The following is an 18295-nucleotide window of genomic DNA, read 5'->3' on the forward strand; positions in this document are numbered from 1 at the left end:
TCCGATGAAAGGGTGGTGGCTGTTTCGACAAAAGTATCTTTTATATTTTAGGCCAAACCGATCAATTCACGTCGTTTAATTTTGTGCACAAAATTTGCCTAATGAATAGTGTTCCTAGTAAAAATGTGTAATCCTAGTGTCTTACAAGTCTTTCATTTACATATGAAGATTGACAGGGATGGGCAAAATACTTTGTCAAAATAGGGTATTTTGAGCTCTTTTCTTTCCAGGGTTCGGATTTCCAGGGCTGTTACACTCACAAAATGACCACAATCTACGTGGAAAATAAATACACGAAAATACAGCTTTTGTGAAGAAATTAGCATTTCATCACTGTCAAAGTACATTGCTTTCACTGTTTGCTTAAGAGTATTTTGACAACGATAAAAGGTCAATTTCTTCACAAAACATTTAGTTTCGTATGACCTTTGCCTTCTCCATGAAGATTCTCGCCTTTTCGTGGGTTTAACAGCCCTGGAAGTTTAACCCTGGGAATATCGTAGCTCAAGTACTATATTTTGCCAAAGTATTTTGCCCACCTCTGAAGATTAGTTGGTATTTAAGGTTAAATTTTCTAAATAATGCGTGTTTTAACGTCGTCCCCAAATTGATGGGTCACCTAAATACAATAACTAACTTATTGGCCAATAACAAATTTCACCTCATACTTAAAACTCACTAAAAGCCTTTCCCCTCCTGCAACCCTGGCTTTCACTCTCCTGCCAATATTGCTGATATTAAATCGCATCATCAGAACTCGCTACCTTTCTCCCCGTCCGCGTGTGAGGCGTGCAATAAAGAATTTTTTAACGTCTACTTTCTCTCTCTCTCGTGTAAAAAATATGACTTTCACCTCCTCAAGGTGGTCCTGCATACGCAATGTGACGGATTCCGGGTTGATTTTTTTGACAGGTTGTGCAGCCTGATCAGCCCCGCACATCCCTCAAGATTGAGTTTGAGGGTTTTTGTTGTTGTTTTATTCTACTTTATGCCTCTCCTCCGGTACATTTGCATCATCCAGTAAAAGTCTATGGAATGAGATAAAGAGGGAAAAATGCAAAAAGTTGATTAATTTTTTCTTCTCCTCCTCCTCCTCCTCCTCCTCGCGTTATAGTTTCTGCTGACTAAAATCATAAAATGGAATGAGAGATGAAAGTCAGTGAGTAAACAATGGGATCATGAGAGAGTGCTCCTAAATATTCAACATGGTTTCAGTTCAGCAGATCAGCAGAGTTGGTTGGCAGGCAGGAGGCAGATTTTCCACCCATCTGGCTCCTTTCTGAGAATGGAAAAGGTCTACTTACAAAAGACAAAGGCCCGATGTAGAGATGTGGCTTGGAAAAGTGGGAGTGGTGGAAATGATAGGGAGAAATTTGGGTTTAGAAAATGTATAAAATCTCTCATTTTTTAGTTTGGAATTGATTTGTTTAAAATTTCAAAAACCTAAATTTTGTAGGACTTTTAGGACCTACATTTTCATGAATTTTGTTAAATATCAAACTTTGGGTTTCGATAAGGTCGAGAAATTACGTAGTCTTGTTTTTAATGTTTGTAGCGTCAAATTTCTCAAGGGTTAAATTTTTTGAGGACTGTTTTTTAGGACTCAAGAAGTTTTTATGAAATTATGTAAAATATCAAAAAAGCTTGTCACATCAAAAAAATTATAAGCTTACGCAGTCTTATTTTTTAATGTTTCAAGGTCACAATTTGTTTTAAATTAGGCAACTCCTAAAATTTTAGCACATTTTTTGCGAGGTTCTGAGACCAGTTTAAATCTCCTTAAATCCGGCCCTGCGAGGAGAAAGTACGAGGATCGGATAATAATACGTAAAGGTTGGAGTTTGAGAGTTAGAGGTGAAATTGGACCGAGTACAACTTATACATTTAAGTTCACTCCAGCAGACACGAAACGTAAGAGTAATAATATCAAAGTAGTCGAATAACTAACAACTTTCTCTTTCTGTTTCTCTCTCCTGAGGGCCCTGCAAAAGGGATGGCGAGGAGCTTTGACCCTCTCATGAGCTCTGCGTGAACTTGTGCAGGGTGATCAGTGCTTTGGACGTCCAAAAGTTTTTTAGACACTGCCCATTCCTAAAATGACCAAAAGTGTCCAATATTGGAAAGTGGGGCAAAATGTTACAGTTCTTTATTCATGACTTTTTTTGCCAATTTATGCACAGATATGCAATCTCCCATTGATTTTGAGCATTTTAATGTGTGTACTACCACGAAATTTGGAAAAAAATTTTAACATGTTTTGTATGAGAAATTGAGAAATTTTCTAAACCATGCCACATTGCAGACCAAAATGTACGATGATTACATATACGTCAACGGATTATCGAAAGATTCAATAATGGCTAACTTGTAAAATTGTGCCCCATTTTCTAGTTTGGACACTTTTGAACATTTCCGACATAAAAAATTGGTGTCCAAAACCTGTTAAAACCGATTAAACTCCCTTTCACATTTGGTGAGGTCGTCACATTGAGTACATTCGCCGAATGAGCTGAACTATTTTATTATTTGGCACCAGTTATTTTGATTTTGGCGTAAAAATCATACGAAAATGAAAATTTTAAACGCCAAAATAAAAATATCTGACGTAAAATAATAAAATAATTCGGCTAATGTACTCCATGTGGTGAACTAAATTAACGTGAAACGGAGTTTAAGGACGACTGTTTTGACAGTGGTTAAAACCACAGCGAAACACTGAATGCGATCCCAGAAACCGGTAAAGCGGTCACATCCCGTCCGCACGACTGCCAAATGTATCTCTCCTGTTGCTGCTTCTGCTGCTGCACGGTTGGATAAAGCTAAACACGGTTGATTACTAAATTATCTATTAGACGTGTCTTCTTCTTCTGTAATTTGCATACGGTTTAGTTTATGTTATGTAAGTAAGTATTATTTTTGGCGTGCATTGAACAAATTGTCAAATTTAATGGGACTAATGGCCGTACGAACAGTTTCTTTGTTCTCTCGACTCTTTCACTGTTAAAGAAAGTGGAATAATTTTGTGGTGGCGAAAGTGAGGAAAATGACGCACTTTTTATTTACCAAACTTATCATTTCCAGAAGTTAGACCATTTTAGGATAAAAGTGCATAATTTTGTACGAACTTAGAAAAAAGTTGGTTTTTTGCAAACAAAACGTCTTACTCATAAAATACTTGACCCACGTTTTCTACTGAGGATATGCAAAATTTGCGATAAATTTTGCACGCACAAGCGGAAATTTGCAAAAATTTTGCTTATTGTGCTTATGCACTGCAGATTGAAGTGTAATCAAAGACACGTTGGAGTGATACACAGGATTAAGTTCCTTATTGTTAAATACTTGGCCCACGTTTTTTATTGAGGATATGCTAAATTTGCACAAAATTTTGCACACACAACAAATATGCTACGGAAATTTGCAAAGTGTGTGCACTCGAGATTGAAGTGTGGATCCGGAACAATCAAGGACACATTGGAGTGACAGGACTGGGTTCCTTATGAGTGCAAGAAGAAAATTGGAAGTGAATTTGTCGCAGAGATTTAACCCGGAGGAGAAGGGAGAGGAAATTATTGTAGTTAACATGTAACATTTATTTTACAAGGGAATGAATGAATCCGGGAGAAAGGAGAGAATTGGATTTCGGATATTGCACTCGGATCCCACTTCCTTGAATTGTATGGCATCTCGCATCGCGTCCTGAGGTCTGTCTGCTTGCCTTTACATGTAGCGGATTGGATTGGATTGGATTGTGGACTTTAGCCAGATCTGATCTCACTCACTCGCCAACAGTGTTTCGACTCCTCCAAATCTTAAGTTTGAGCCAGTTTATCCTCCAGGGGAAAGAATTCTCGGGCTTCGTCCTCCTCCGGGGAAAGGAAGGGGGCGAAAGGAGACTTCCTGCGTCCGAGGTCACCAGGGAGGGTCACACCCAAAGCAGGAATGAAATCCGTTTCGTGCCCTGCTTCGAAAAATAAGAAGAATTTATGAAATATGCGAAAGGCACGGGTGGGTCCCGTTTTTAACGCACATCGTCCACCAAAAAGTGTGCAAGAAAAAACAAACATGAAACGAAACACTGTGCGAGTCGCGGAGGGTTTATTAACAAGATTGCAACATCGTATAGCCATCAATCCATCCGGATCTGGACTACTGTGTCACGGTGACGAGAGAATTCGTCTGCCTGTAGGGCAGATGCGAATCCGTAATAACCTAACCAACCCCCCTCCTTGTCTGTCAACTACACGGCGATGTGTATCTTCAACTATCTAGCCTAGCACTCTGTGAATTGTATTGATCTACCAAGATTTATTTGTAACTGGATGGATGGATGGATAGCACTCCATTAAAATGAGGTCCAGATTCACTGAATCTATATTGTTGGTAGGGGCGCCCAGGGTTTCGATGTGGTTTTAACCACTGGTCGTCCAAAAGCGTCCAAAACCGGCAAAAGTGTCCAAAAACAGAAAATAGGATAAAATGTAGCAAGTTCTTCAGTATTGAATATTTCAACAGTCCGTTGACATATATGTTTGTAATCTCCCATTAATTTTAAGCATTTTTTGTGTGAAATGCGGCATGGTTTAGAAAATTTCTTAAATTTTCATAAGAAAACATGTTAAAACAAAAGTTTTTCCAAATTTCGTAGTATTAAAAAACAACCAAAATGCTCAAAATTAATGGGAAATTACATATCTGTACATAGTTTGGCAAAAAACGTTAATAAAGAACTTGTAACATTTTGTCCCATTTCCCAATGTTGAACGTTTTAGACGTCCAAAATTTCTTTGCACAGTTTTGGACGGTGTCCAGTCCAAACGTAGTTTTGCACGTCTAAAACTAAACACTTACGTTACTCACCTTCCTTCCAATATATATTTCTTACGTATTTTCACTTATTTCATCCTCTGACGAAAATGGGATTTAAATGCACATTCAGTGAATTAGAATCGCCTCTTGAATACGGCGACGATTCCATTTCCATAAGTTTGGCCACGCCGTGGTGATCCATTCCCCACCTGGGAATGGAAATGGATCACTTTGATGAAATAAATTGTAGCCACGCCACGCCACACAGTCGACGAGGCAGTATTTATTGAATGACAGTGGTTACTTACTATGTAGCAACTAAATAATGTGTCAATACTATTACTTTTACTATGCACCACCACGGATATATATTTACATATGTGCACGAGCGAGATATTGGATGGAATTGTCACATTGACAATTCCACTTGACAGATTAAATGTGTCAATTAATGTGAAAATCTCGTATTTATTTATTCCCAACCTCTCCCTCGAGCGACATGGGAAAGACATTTAATTTGAGAAAGGTAATCAGAACGAGAGGAGGAAAATCAAGTAAATTTTATTACGCAGATTGGCAAATACATAGTTTGCAAAAATAAATTGCAATGAATACTGCAACAACTTTTTAATGGAAGCACGACAAAGTTAATTACCTAGTTAAATTAATTTGCATAATGATGAATACACTTTTGAAAATATGTTTTGCAAACTTTTGCAAGTTTTTTAACTACTAGAAGGTCAAAATGCATGGATGTCATGCCATTTTCTGTGTAACGTGTGTAACCTATAACTCCCCAAAGATAAGGCGACCTTATCTCTCCTTCGATGCACGTGCAGCAAAAAAATCGTAATCTTCCCGACCCACGCACCCACCCAAAAATAAACTCGGCATGTTTCCCCCGTTTACGCAATTATTTGTATTTGTTCTTCTTAACGAAGTGGTGTCACACCGGAACGAATTGAAATTTTTCTCTCTTTGCTTGCACCCACAGGAAGTTGGTGGACCGTTTGGAGTCCTTGAAGAGGTTGGCGAGCGGGAATGGTGTCACGGAGTGCATCCTGTGCGGAGACTCGTTCGGCCTCTCCGTCTTCGGCAGGTCCAACTATCGATGCTTCGACTGCAAAAAGGTAACTTTACTGTTTTTATTTTGTTTCCGATTTCACAATTGTCGTCGTCGTGCATTCGAAATATTGACAAATATAGAACCAGTCGAGGTTGTGTTGGATTTTTGGTGATCTTCTGCGCCACAAATAGATATCACATCTCTCTTGCAAAACCCTTAATAAAAATGACATTTTTACTTTACTTTTCTGATATCGTAAGTTTAAGGAGAAGGAAGAAAAACAGTAGGGTTTCGGTTCTTGCGGGTTTGTTATGTTTCTTGCACTGGAAAGCAAGGAACGTAAGAAATGCGAGGTGCAAGAAACTCGGAGAAAGAAATATGCGCCATTACTCGCCGTATGAAGTGGGACGTAGTTTCTTGCGACTTGCAATTTTTGCAGGTCAAGATATCTGCAGAAAACCACTTTCTTCCCGTTATTTCGTGCAAGTGGTTACTTGCACCCGAAACACTGAAAAAGAGAGAAAGTACAAATCTCAGCCTGAAGCCTGCTCGGTAGCGAAAAGAGTTTCCAAGTTTTCCCTGTGTTACGAAGAATTGAATTAAATTGGGACTTTGTCGTTATTTCGGCTCTCTCCTGGTTTGATAACCTTGACGACCCACACGTGGCGTGGCGTCGTTGAGCAGATGGATAACTTTCACTCGTATAATTTTCCACCCATCAACACAAAATTCGATGATGGCTGTTATAATGGACCGACAAATTCTGTGCATACATCAGAAACACAAATGTGACCAGAAAGAGGGCACCGAGGCGAGTGCAATGCAAAGCTATTAAAAAACCTTAATTACCCACCACAGGAAAACATAAACATTACGAGCACATCTCCAAAATGTCGAAATTCCGATGTGCATACGTAGAAGAAGAAGAAGACAATGTTTGCCGCAGGTTTGGATTATATGTCGCATAAAATAAACCAAGTTAAAATAAACTTGCCCATGCGTCTCCATTTTCATCTTGTGGTCGGTCCTTTTTACGAACCAATAGTAATAATAACAAGGGTACTTCGCATGCATATGGATGTACAGGTTGGGTGGCACCAGGGGCCGCGGAAGCGTGGGGACAGAGGGACAATGTCCCCACGAATGTCCCCATCATCTGCCCATCCTTCCCTCCCCTATCCTACAATTTAAATGTGCCCACATGTCCCCACGGCTTCCGCGGCCACTGGGTTGGGACGTATACTCGTTAGTTTTTCGGTTAGCCAAGTATAAAACCATTCCCATTTTCTTGCCAGGTTTTTACGATCATTTTATCCTGCTCCCTCGGTCTCCTTTGTTGTGTCGTTTATCATTTTAACGAGGACTGAACAAGACGTCTCATTAGCGGAGGAGTAAGACAGGCAGTTATTCCTCCTGAGGAAAACATTCTTCTTGGTCCAAAGAGTCAAGTGGCGGTTATCATCGGCGCCACAAAGCAAACCGCTTCGGACCTGTTGTTATCGAGGTGGATAGTGTTCTCACCCTTCGTGGTTGGTAAATTGGGGGGTTGTATAATCAGTGGGCGGATATGGATTTATTTTCAAGTTTTCATTTGATGACGACCGAAGGTCAAACTTTGTGGGTGTCTTCGCTAACTCGTATAGATTTGCAAAAATTTCAAAATGTTTTTACATATTGTTACATATTTCTAGGTTTTCAGATATCAAATTTCGGCCATTATTTGAAAAATACGTAAATATTTTGGTGTTTTTAAATGCATATATTTTGTAAATATTTTAAGAATTTGAGAGGAATTTTTTTTCCTCGAAGAAATCGGATCTGAAAAAAAATTCGGAAATACAAATTTTGCGAATTTTTTTAAACAATTTTTTATACACATAGCGTAAATATTTTGGTGTTTTTCATAAATACATATTTTTTGGATATTTTGTAAATACATATCCGCCCTTTGCTATGGTCGAATTTGGTAATTCAACCCATTTGATTAATGTCGAATAGTTTTGCCATGCTTTGATTTTTATGGCAAAGACGCAAAAATGCATCTTCATTCACGGTGGCGACAAGTAGGGACGGTTGACCCCCTTTTTTGTTGCCAAAACGAAACACTGGCTGTCATGTTATCTTTTCCTTATTGGCAGTGGCCGCGGAAGAAAACCTTATCCATTTTCAAGCTCAAGAATTTGTTTGGAAAAAACTGTGTAGTATATGAAGGAGTAGGCTGGGAGCATATACAAAAAACTATGTTGGGTATGATAAGCAGTAATCTAAAGGTTAAAAAATGCAAATTTTCTAGGAAATTTTAAAAAATTGGCGACTGAACGACTTGTTCAAAGTGAATTGCATATTTAAATGGCTCTATTTGTAAATGCAATCAATTATATTCAAATTGGATTGGAAAAGCAACATTATTTCCGTACTGCCAAACGACCTTTGTTTTTATACTTCAGTCCCAGGTGACAAATGCATTGCATGTCCCCATTTCCGTGAAGACATTGTCCCCATGCTTCCACGCTTCCGCAGCCACTGCGTATTGGCATTGAGAGATGTGACATTTTGTCCATATTTCATCCTTGAGTGGCGTGTTTCTCTATCGCGAGTGATTGCGTGCGTAGATAAACGAGCGAGCGAGCGAGTAGTTTGCAGCTAGTTAGTTACGATGCGATGATACTTTGATAACAACGTATAATGAGAGATTTAAAAAAGTTTTGGAAAAGTTTAGTTTCCTCTTCCTCTCGTGGAAACAAATTTGCGATCATAATCCCAACAAAGGGAACGGGATGTATTACTCACTCACTCGGAGAGAGTGTCAGTCACTCGTGAATTTTGCGAGGAGAAAGCATTCGATAATAAGCCTATTAGTTGCTGAGAAATGGAGCCAGTATTAGATTTCTTTACAAATGAACAAATACATGACAAGGATGCTGCTCAAGTATTACGATTTGTAACAAGTTTGTGTCGAGATTAGTTCGATTTTGATGTAAAATAAGTGGACTTTGATTTTTGTGTGATGGTATTAAAACGTGATACGCCTTGATGGGGACGGTCTATAAGTTTAGCAAGTTTTTAATATGGCACAACTTTTCCAATCAGGAAATTGAGGATAATATCAGGCGAAAAATTAAGGCTAACTCATTTAACGGGGAATTTAAATGTGTCGAACATTTCCGGTCAAGGGAGCTATGAAAACAGCGTTTCGAGTATGGTGTCATTTTTACAGATATGATTATTCAACTGTTTAAAATAAAATATTTGAGTTAACTTTGAACTTGGTGATCAAATATGAGAATAGAATTTCTGAAAACGATACGATCCAGTCAATACGTAGAAAAATTTGTAATTCTAGTCACAATGTATGCTCTCCGACTTAGAGCAAACTAGTATCAATTAATGACGAATTTAATTAGTATGACATTTGCAAAAGACTCGATCTCCCAATGGTTACGTTTGGCAGAGATATTTGCATCCGAAGAGGAGAAAGTGCGGAGAAAGTGTAGAATTATAATTCTATACTTTCCAAACTTACTCCGCGCTTCCTCCTCTTTGCATGCAAATATCTCTGCTAAACGTAACCATTGGAAGATCGTGTCTTCCGCAAATGTCATACTACTTAAATTTGTGATTGATTAACACTAATTTGGTCAGAATCTGAGAGACCTCCATTGTCAGGGTCACCGCATGAAATTGCCATACTTAAATACATCTAAACTACACGTCTACCTACGAAAAGTTGCATAATTTTACGCATGCACACATTTAGCTGATACCATTTTTTCTTGTTGCAGGCCGTCTGCCGGAAATGCGTGGTTGAGTTATCCACTTCTTGCGGTATCGGTAATGCCGGTGGTGGAAGTCCAGGTCCAGGTTCTTCAAAAGACGGGATGGTTCGCCTGTGCAAAATTTGTTCGGAGAATCGAGAACTGATCAAGCGAAGTGGAGCTTGGTTTTACAAGGTAAAAAAAGAGAGAGATTTCTTTGAACATTTATTTTCACCGGGACACAAAAAAAAGTCCCCCCACGAACGAAACCCCCTCGCTCATCCTTTCTTCTCCGCCTTCTGTCTTGTCGTCCTGATCTCCCGAACAGTGGCCGCGGAAGCATGGGAACAGAGGGACCATGTCCCAAGGTCATTCAATATCCCACAATTTTGCCACGTTATGCAAACTCCACCCATGTAAATGTCCCCAGATGTCCCCACAACTCCGCGACCACTGCTCCCGAAAGTAGAAAAAAAGTTGGAAAGTGGGTGACAAACAATAAGCGTTATGTTACGAAACGGATGTACGTCCTGGCAAAGAAATCATTTCGTGCCTGCGAGTCCTTTGATTTCGTGTTGTTCTCAAATCTCAGATCAATGGGAGGATCATTTTAGGTGGAAAGAGTAGAAGAAACAGGGTGCAAGAAATTGGCACTGCATTTCGTGTATCGAGGACATTTCTTTGTGCGAAGTTGTATGTATGTACTGCTGGTCCGATTCATGTACGTACGTATTGTCCTCTTTGTCGTCCTATTTACAAAGAGGCCAATAAACCTTTTGGAGAAATGAAAGGAAGGAAAAGGTCCCCTAAGTTTTACTCGATTTGTAATTTAAGACCATCAATCAATTCGTCTAAATTGCATAGAATTGAGTACTCAAGTGGCATTATTTAACGAATGACCTTCAATTATTCCAAATCGGATCTAATTTACTTACAAAAACTGTTTTTCCGCCATAGTTCCTGTATATTAAGTAGATCCCACGTGTCGTTCCTTTGTTCACAAAGAAAGGAGGATGGTACACTAGCCAACCGTTTAGAAAGTGCGGTAAACGTTATATAAACGGATGGAGTGAACTTACGAGCCATCTAAATTGTTGATTAGTCCATTTCATCCAGCCTAAAATTTTGTTAATTTTCCGTAACTTTCTACTTCAGTAACGCTCACTCTGTTTTATGCAATTTCCTAGAGTTCCAACCCATTGACATTAAAATATATTAAGTTTTCAACTAATTTTCTCTCTCCAAACCAGGGCGTTCCAAAGTACATCCTCCCCGAGAAGAAGAACCACATGTACCGAAACAACTACGAGATGTCGTCCTCCTCCTCCACGATGGCGAACTCGGGGGACGAGCAACGCTACATGTCCCGCTACCTGAACTCGTACCATGCCATCAACAACTCGACCGGAAGTACGAACGCTACCACGACGAGCAGCAGCAGTGCGGGTAGTGGTAGCAGTAAAAGAATGGGCGTCCTCTGGTCACGCAGTCTTCGGTCGCAGTCCGAATGTGAGAATGACTCCTCCTCGGGAGATGAGACGATCAAAGGGCAGAATGAAACCGGGGGTCGAGTTCCTTCCAGCAGTAGCAAATTTACATTTCGGCGATTCAACAATTCCACGGATAAACTTGGCGGAGGTGGTGGTGGTGGCGGTGGATCTACGAATTCAGCCTCCACCCCGTCCCCCTCGCCCCTTTTGGGATCGAATAATGGGTCGAAATCCCCCTCGCAAAAGTTCCACCCAAGTCCAGGGAGTGGAAATGGGAACGGCGGTGGGAATGGTGGTGGTGATCTCCTCTTTGAAAATGCGTCCGACGCCTCGACCTCGAACAGTGATGGCGGCGGTGGCGGTGACAGTGGCGGACGTCAAAGAAATCGCTGCTCCTCGTTTTCCGAACGATTCCTTGCGACGGACCCGATCCCATTTTCTTCCTCCTCCTGCTCAACTAATCAAATGGATCAAACGACGACAGGTTGTGACAATACGTCTCCACGGTCATTTACCGAATCTGGGACGGGGTGTGCTTTAATAAATAATGGGGGTGGAAACGGTGGTGAAGTCATGAGCAGCCAAAGTGACCCTGAAGGTCAAGGTATTTACGGAAGTTTGCAGATTACTCTCTTGTACGATGATACTCATCAAGCTTTGCACTGCACGGTGCATGATGCAAAGGTGACTAATTTTCAGGGGTGGGCAAAGTAGTTGTCAAAGTACAGTAGATGTTTTGGTCTCGGTTCTTCTCAGGGTTTGGATTTCAAGGGTTATAAAAAACTCCGTTTCACGTTACTTGAGGTCATCATATTGAGTACATTAGCCGAATGAGTCGAATTATTTTATTATTTGGCACCAGTTATTTTTATTTTGGCGTTCAAATTATTCAATATTATTCAATATTCAAAAAATCATACGAAATTGAAAAATTTAAACGCCAAAATAAAAATAAATGGTGTCAAATAATAAAATAATTCGGTTCACTCGGCTAATGTACTCAATGTGATGAACTCAAACGTAACGTCAAACGGAGTTTACACTCACAAAAAGACGAGAATCTACGTGGAGAATACAAGTCGCAATTTTTTGTGGAGAAATTAACTTCTTATCACTATGAAACTACTTTATTTAAAAATCATCGTAAAGACAATGTAGTTTGGCAGCGATAAAAAAGTTAATTTCTTTACAAAACGCGGATTTTCGTGTGACTTATATTCTCCACGCAGATTTCTCTTTGTGGGTGTAACACCTCTGGAAATCCAAGCATTAGGGAGAATTGAGCTCAAAATGCTGTAGTTTGACAAAGTATTTTGCCTACCTCTGCTAGTTTTCTAGTCTGGTTTGCACATAGATCAGAAACATATTAAAATCTCGTCTTAATTCCGACAGGGCCTCACCCCGATGGACATTGACGACTTGGCGGATGCATATTGCCTCCTGAAATTGATTCCTGCCCGATTCCAGGTTATTATACTTTCCACAATCTCGCCTTAATATTTTTTATTAACACAAAACAAACATTCTTCTTAATCCGGGATCGATTCTCATGGCGTCGTCGACCTTGTCTTTTTTCTTCCTCACGAAGAAACGCAAAACATCGCATTAAATTTGCTCCCTCGTAATAAAATCCGAGCCTGAAGCAAGTGTGCAAAAGTAATCATTATCATCGTTGCCGACTTTGGTTATGATTTGGCATGAGCAAATCAACAAGCTCCTCGAGTATGAAATTGCATTTCATCGCGTAACAAAAAGGGTGGATTTATACTGGTCATGTAATAAATAATCCGGTTACTTGAAACAAGGGAGGTCCATGCACTACTTTTACATGGGAGAGGACCTCCCAAAATCATGGTTTCTCGTCGTGCAGGGCCCCAAATTCACTAAATACGTATTTAATACCCACCATGATCACAAAAGTGGTATAATGGATACACTCGAATTCAGAGATCTATACGAATGTATGTACTCGTAAGTAGATTATGACGGCACGAGGCGGATTGTTATGTTGTTAAGGATCAATTTCTTCATTTGCATTCATAACAGGATGACGAAGGTTTATTAAGAGGAGGAGGAAAACGGGATAATAAAATAAATCGGATATTATGAATCGCTACCTCGGAATCTGACGATGAGTGAAAGCGACGTGTGCTCACGTCAACAAATGTATGTGCATATTTATCAGTTCTCCGATGGTGAAATGTGGCAACAAATTATCAAACGGGTATCAAATTAGGAATTAAACTTGTTACACAAATAATAAGCATAAATGTTCATAATTCAATACACAAAAATTCGGGAAATTGTGAAATTGTTGGGAATTTTTAGGCCAATTTTTGCAAAATTTGTGTAATGAAGATAATTACTTGGTGAACTGGTTAAAAACAATTTGCGGGTCATACAATTCACAAAAATTCTTTACATTTTTGGGATTTTTTGCTAAGTCCGTAATGGAGCTAATTTCAAATTGAATTTCAGTCAGGCTCTAATGTTAAGCAAATTCGGGGACGTGATTTCAGCTACCCTAGAAATTCCGGCCGCACCACTTGTGAAATGCAGTTAAGGCACAACTTGTTAGTGAACCTGGCATCGTATCCGACTCATTTTGCGGAGAAAGCTCGATCTCGTTGGCAATCTGTCCTTTCTTCCCTGATGAGTCTGGTTCGGTCGAATTTCATGCGTTCTTCAGTTTCACTCTTTCATATAATTTCCCGTATAATTTCCTTTGTTAAATTGAACCAAACCCTGTGGACATTTCAACAAACTAAAACTTATTGAATGTGCTGCTGCTGCTTAACTTATCTGCGTGTGCATAACTACCACCAGATACACATAATAATGTTCGGTATAATAAATACGTGCTAAATATACAACACGTACATAAATACGACCAACCAAAAAAATCTCGTGGTATTGTTTTGCATCTCTGTCGATGGAAACATATTGTGTTGCATGGCATCTGTTGTTGTGTAATGGACTTCTGTATGCGGATGCGAACACGTAACAACTTTTGTACAAATGAGAGTTATTAATACGGAGATAGTGGAAGTGGAGGCATACGAAGTGACGTTAGTTGACATAGCCGAGCTTCAGGCGTTGATAAGAATTTCTTGGAATTTCTTGTTTGCAGGGAGGACACCATCGAACGAAAACGGTTCATAAAACGCTCAACCCAATATTTAATGAGACTGTTACGTTCTACGGCCTTCCCCTCAACCAGTTGGCGTGGCAAACCTTACAAATTAATGTCATTGGTGAGTTTACTATTACTTTTAATATTTACATACCTTCTCACTACGTCAAACTTGTTGCGGAATAATTTGCGATATTTTTAGATTGAAAGGGGATAGAGAAATACTGTCAGTAATATTATTTTTTTGCATAAATTCTATTTTTATGATAACAACTTTTCTTTAATAAGGACAAAAACGTACATTTTCAACTTGACTTTCTCCAGGTTGAAAGAAATTCTGTTGATTTGCTCTTTTCGCTAGCAGTGTGCCGTTTTGCACTTCCAAAGCCACTTTTAGATCTGCCATTGTCCAAAACTATCCAAAATAATTTTAGGCGTCCAAGATGTTCAAAAGCTTCCAACATTGCAAAATTTGGCAAAATGTTGCAAGTTCTTTATTAACGATTTTTTGCAAATCTATGCAGAAATATGTGATTTCCCATTGATTTTGAGCATTCTGGTGTGGCGTAATACTACGAAATTTGAAAAAATTGTTTTAACATGTTTTCCTATGAGAACTTAAGAAATTTCCTAAATCATGGCGTATTACAGACAAAGATGCTCAAAATTAATGGGGGATTACATATAGGTCCATGGATTATCGAAGAATGCAAAACTTGTAACATTTTGCCCCACTTTCTATTTTGGACATTTTTAGACATTTTGTACGTCAAAAATTCGGTATTCAAAACTGGTTAAAACCCGTTTTAGTCGGCTATTTTGGACAGTGTGGCTAAAACCAGAGCGAAACCCTGCCCACTAGTAACCTTATCAAGTCGAGAACTTATGAGAAATATCTTTTGTTCTACCCTGCACTTGCTGGCAGTATTAATTACGTGGAAAGTCGTCTTGGTGGTGGTGGTGAAAGTGAGTGAAGCTATGTTTGCGGGATGCCGTACGACGCTGGAGATGAAAATGAAGAACATCCGGTCTCCAAGAACAACAAAGAAATCAATCACGACTACCTAACCCAACTTCTCCACATCTAATTTAATAAGGCCCTAATTAATAAGTGTCAGCCCAATGAAAACAACAACATGACGATGACACGACGACTGGAAGGCTGGATTTCTCCGCATTCCAACACGACTTATTAGTTAGTTAGTTAGTTAGTTAGTTAGCTTTATCCTGCTGGGCTGGATGGGGGATTGGCTGGATGTTGAGATTGAATGTTTTTCCGAGAAATGAGAAGAAGGCAAAGATACATAATTATGATTACGTACGAGGACGAGGAGAATATGATATGACGACCTTGGCCAATAACTAACCAACCCACACAGTTTTCTGAAGAGAAAAGGACGTATACTTTTAATTCGCTGTTCAAGGTTTCTACCAACGATATCACAAGTGGCCGCGGAAGCGTGGGGACAAAGGGACAATGTCCCCATAATCAGATAAACCCCTCCCTCCTATATTCTACAATGTTAATTCCTCAGATGTCCCCACAGCTTCCGCGGCCACTGGATATCACTGTTTTTATACTAATTTTGCCACAGTTTTTTAATTCCACCGAAAAATATGGTTTTGAAAGCAAAAATTGCAGGGATTTAAATTTATCTTGATTTTTGAACGTATCTAATATAGAAGTAAGCCTTATTTAAAAATAGGATGGGAAATGTATAGTTTATTGCTAAAACAAACAGCACATTTTACAAACCCTGTCCTACCCGACCTTGCTTTCTCCCAGACTTTATTGTCCTCTCTTGTATACATATCCCAAATAAACAATGCGATTTTTTAAAGCAAAAATTACGAGGTAAATCTAACTCGGTTTTTGAACATATCTAGCAAAATAGGATGATGCCAAATATATAGCTTATTGCTAAAAAACGAGGGTTTCACCAACCCTCTCCTAGTCGACCTTGCCTTGTCGCTTTCTCCCAGCTTTCTCCCAGACTTTGACTCTTGTGTACAAATCCCACGCGATTTTTGAAGGCAAAAACTGCAATTTAAATTTAACTGGTTTTTTCAAGGTATCTAACAAGTTGTAAAAATAGGATGATGCCAAATATGTAGGCCATTTCTAAAAAAACAGCAATTTTACGTACAAACCCTGTCCTCGTCGACCTTGCTGCTTTCTCCCAGACTTTGTTGCCCACTGTTGTGTACAAATATCTACAACCTGGGAAAGCATGGAAAGTCGAAAATACATGTCCAGATCCAACCTGGAGACATGAGAGCACGTCGAGGAGGACAGGAATAAAAATCAATTCCTCTTTTATTGCCGGAGAGGAGGCAGAAAGTAGATTTGATTTGAGCTGATCTGCACATACTTTGTCCCTCATTGAAATAAAATCTATTGTTCTCGGCTCCATTATTTCGAGATGAGGCGAGACCAGACCTTGTCCTCTGCTACATAATTCTGTCTCTCTCTCTCACAGACGATGACAGATGGGCGAGAGATTGTTTGGGATTTGCTTCAATCCCTCTGCACCGAATTAGGCCTCAGCAGACCCGCTCCTTCAACCTTCTTCTGGAGAGTGGAAAACTGATCTCGGTAAGCAACCCGACCTTGTTACATACGTACACACCTACCACGAGCTGAAATCAGACCGATATCATCTTATCTTACCCCGTGTCAGTTGGTCGTCCAGCAGGAGGTGAATTGTCACCTAATAATAAATATCTAAGTGACCGTGCAGACTGGATGTAATGATCTCACCTCCCCCGCATAGCTTCCAATTTCAGTGTCCATTTGTCCACCCACTCAAAAAAAATATGTCCACTTTCCACCCTGATTTGTCCACTTAAAAATTAGCATGTCCATTCTACTCTCTCTACGTCCAGTGTCCAACGACTTTTTTTCTGTCCAACAGTGGGCAGGAAAAATGTATGCCCACGTGGACATTTGTCCATGGTAGCCATGCTCCCCCGCAGGTAAATGAGCTAACGTTTGTTTATTATCACGTGCAGACCGAGGACAAGGAGTGGGGACGACTGCTCTTGTCGCTGAGCTACCTCAGTGAGAAAAACACCCTCTGCGTGGGCCTCGTCCAGGCGACGGACCTTCCCACGTGGCGGAATCTCAATAGTTCCTCCTCCCCCCGTGGCAGTGGTGGCGGCAGTGACCCCTTCGTCAAAGTGTAAGCTAGTTTATCCATCCATTTAGTCGTGTAAACTTTACTAATGAGTAAATGCGATGGGTCAGATATCTCGAATTAATCAAGGGTTGCATTTGCGCCACATGTTAAACGCTGATGGGTACAGAACGTACCCGAGTTTTATACGAATGCACAAGAAACTTGATAACTTATTTGTAAATAAAATTGAGAAATTACATAACGTAACGAATAATATAATCCTTAAATGTGGCTTTTTAAGGGTATGTACCTACGTTTGTAAATGTGTTTTTCTCTGCGATGTGAGATATGCACGAGAAGTTGTTGACGTGAATTAGAGGATTTCGCAAACTCTGGCTAGAAAAGGATTATATTTTTTATTTGCAACTTAAATACATATGTGCACATAACATATCCCGACTCAAGGGCACCTTCTTATTTTTTGCAAAAAATATGTTATTGCGTTGTGTAGAAGAATTATATCGACCTTGTTGACGTGCATGCATATGTATGTGCTTACGTACGTACGTCCATCCATTGTTGTTCTGCTGGTCCAGGTTTAAGTGCCTCTGTGAAAGAATGGGTGGATTTTATCATTAAATCTTTTTCTTTCTCTGCAAACCTGGTTGGATGGATGGATGGATGGATAACTGAGATTTGAGGATAAGTAGATTTGAAAAGGGATCTGGACCGAAAATTCTGCTCCTCGTTTCGCTCAAAATTAAGCCAGGCCAGGATTGCGCGAGTAGTGCTCAGATGGTGGAGAGACGATATTCGGACGCGTCGTCTCCAGCTTTTGGATACAGCTATGTACATATTCATGTACATAGCCACGTTCGAACAATTAGAGAGAGAGATGGATAAAAAAGTTCGTGTCAATTCAA

General features: G+C 39.7%; 1 protein-coding gene across 5 annotated transcripts in view; it reads left to right on the forward strand.

Annotated features, from left to right (window-relative positions):
- LOC110845858 (rabphilin-3A) overlaps positions 1-18295 on the forward strand; it is a 37938-nt gene that overhangs the window by 16271 nt on the left and 3372 nt on the right. For all 5 annotated transcript variants that reach the window (XM_022092386.2, XM_035859289.1, XM_035859295.1 and 2 more), the window contains exons 5-11: positions 5804-5939; positions 9658-9825; positions 10881-11804; positions 12513-12587; positions 14251-14374; positions 16734-16849; positions 17266-17435. In XM_022092386.2, the coding sequence (XP_021948078.2) occupies positions 5804-5939; positions 9658-9825; positions 10881-11804; positions 12513-12587; positions 14251-14374; positions 16734-16849; positions 17266-17435 (1713 nt within the window). The remainder of the gene's footprint in view (positions 1-5803; positions 5940-9657; positions 9826-10880; positions 11805-12512; positions 12588-14250; positions 14375-16733; positions 16850-17265; positions 17436-18295) is intronic.

The sequence above is a fragment of the Folsomia candida genome, unplaced genomic scaffold, assembly GCF_002217175.1.
Source record: "Folsomia candida strain VU population unplaced genomic scaffold, ASM221717v1 Fcan01_Sc001, whole genome shotgun sequence".
NCBI classification, from domain to species: domain Eukaryota; kingdom Metazoa; phylum Arthropoda; class Collembola; order Entomobryomorpha; family Isotomidae; genus Folsomia; species Folsomia candida.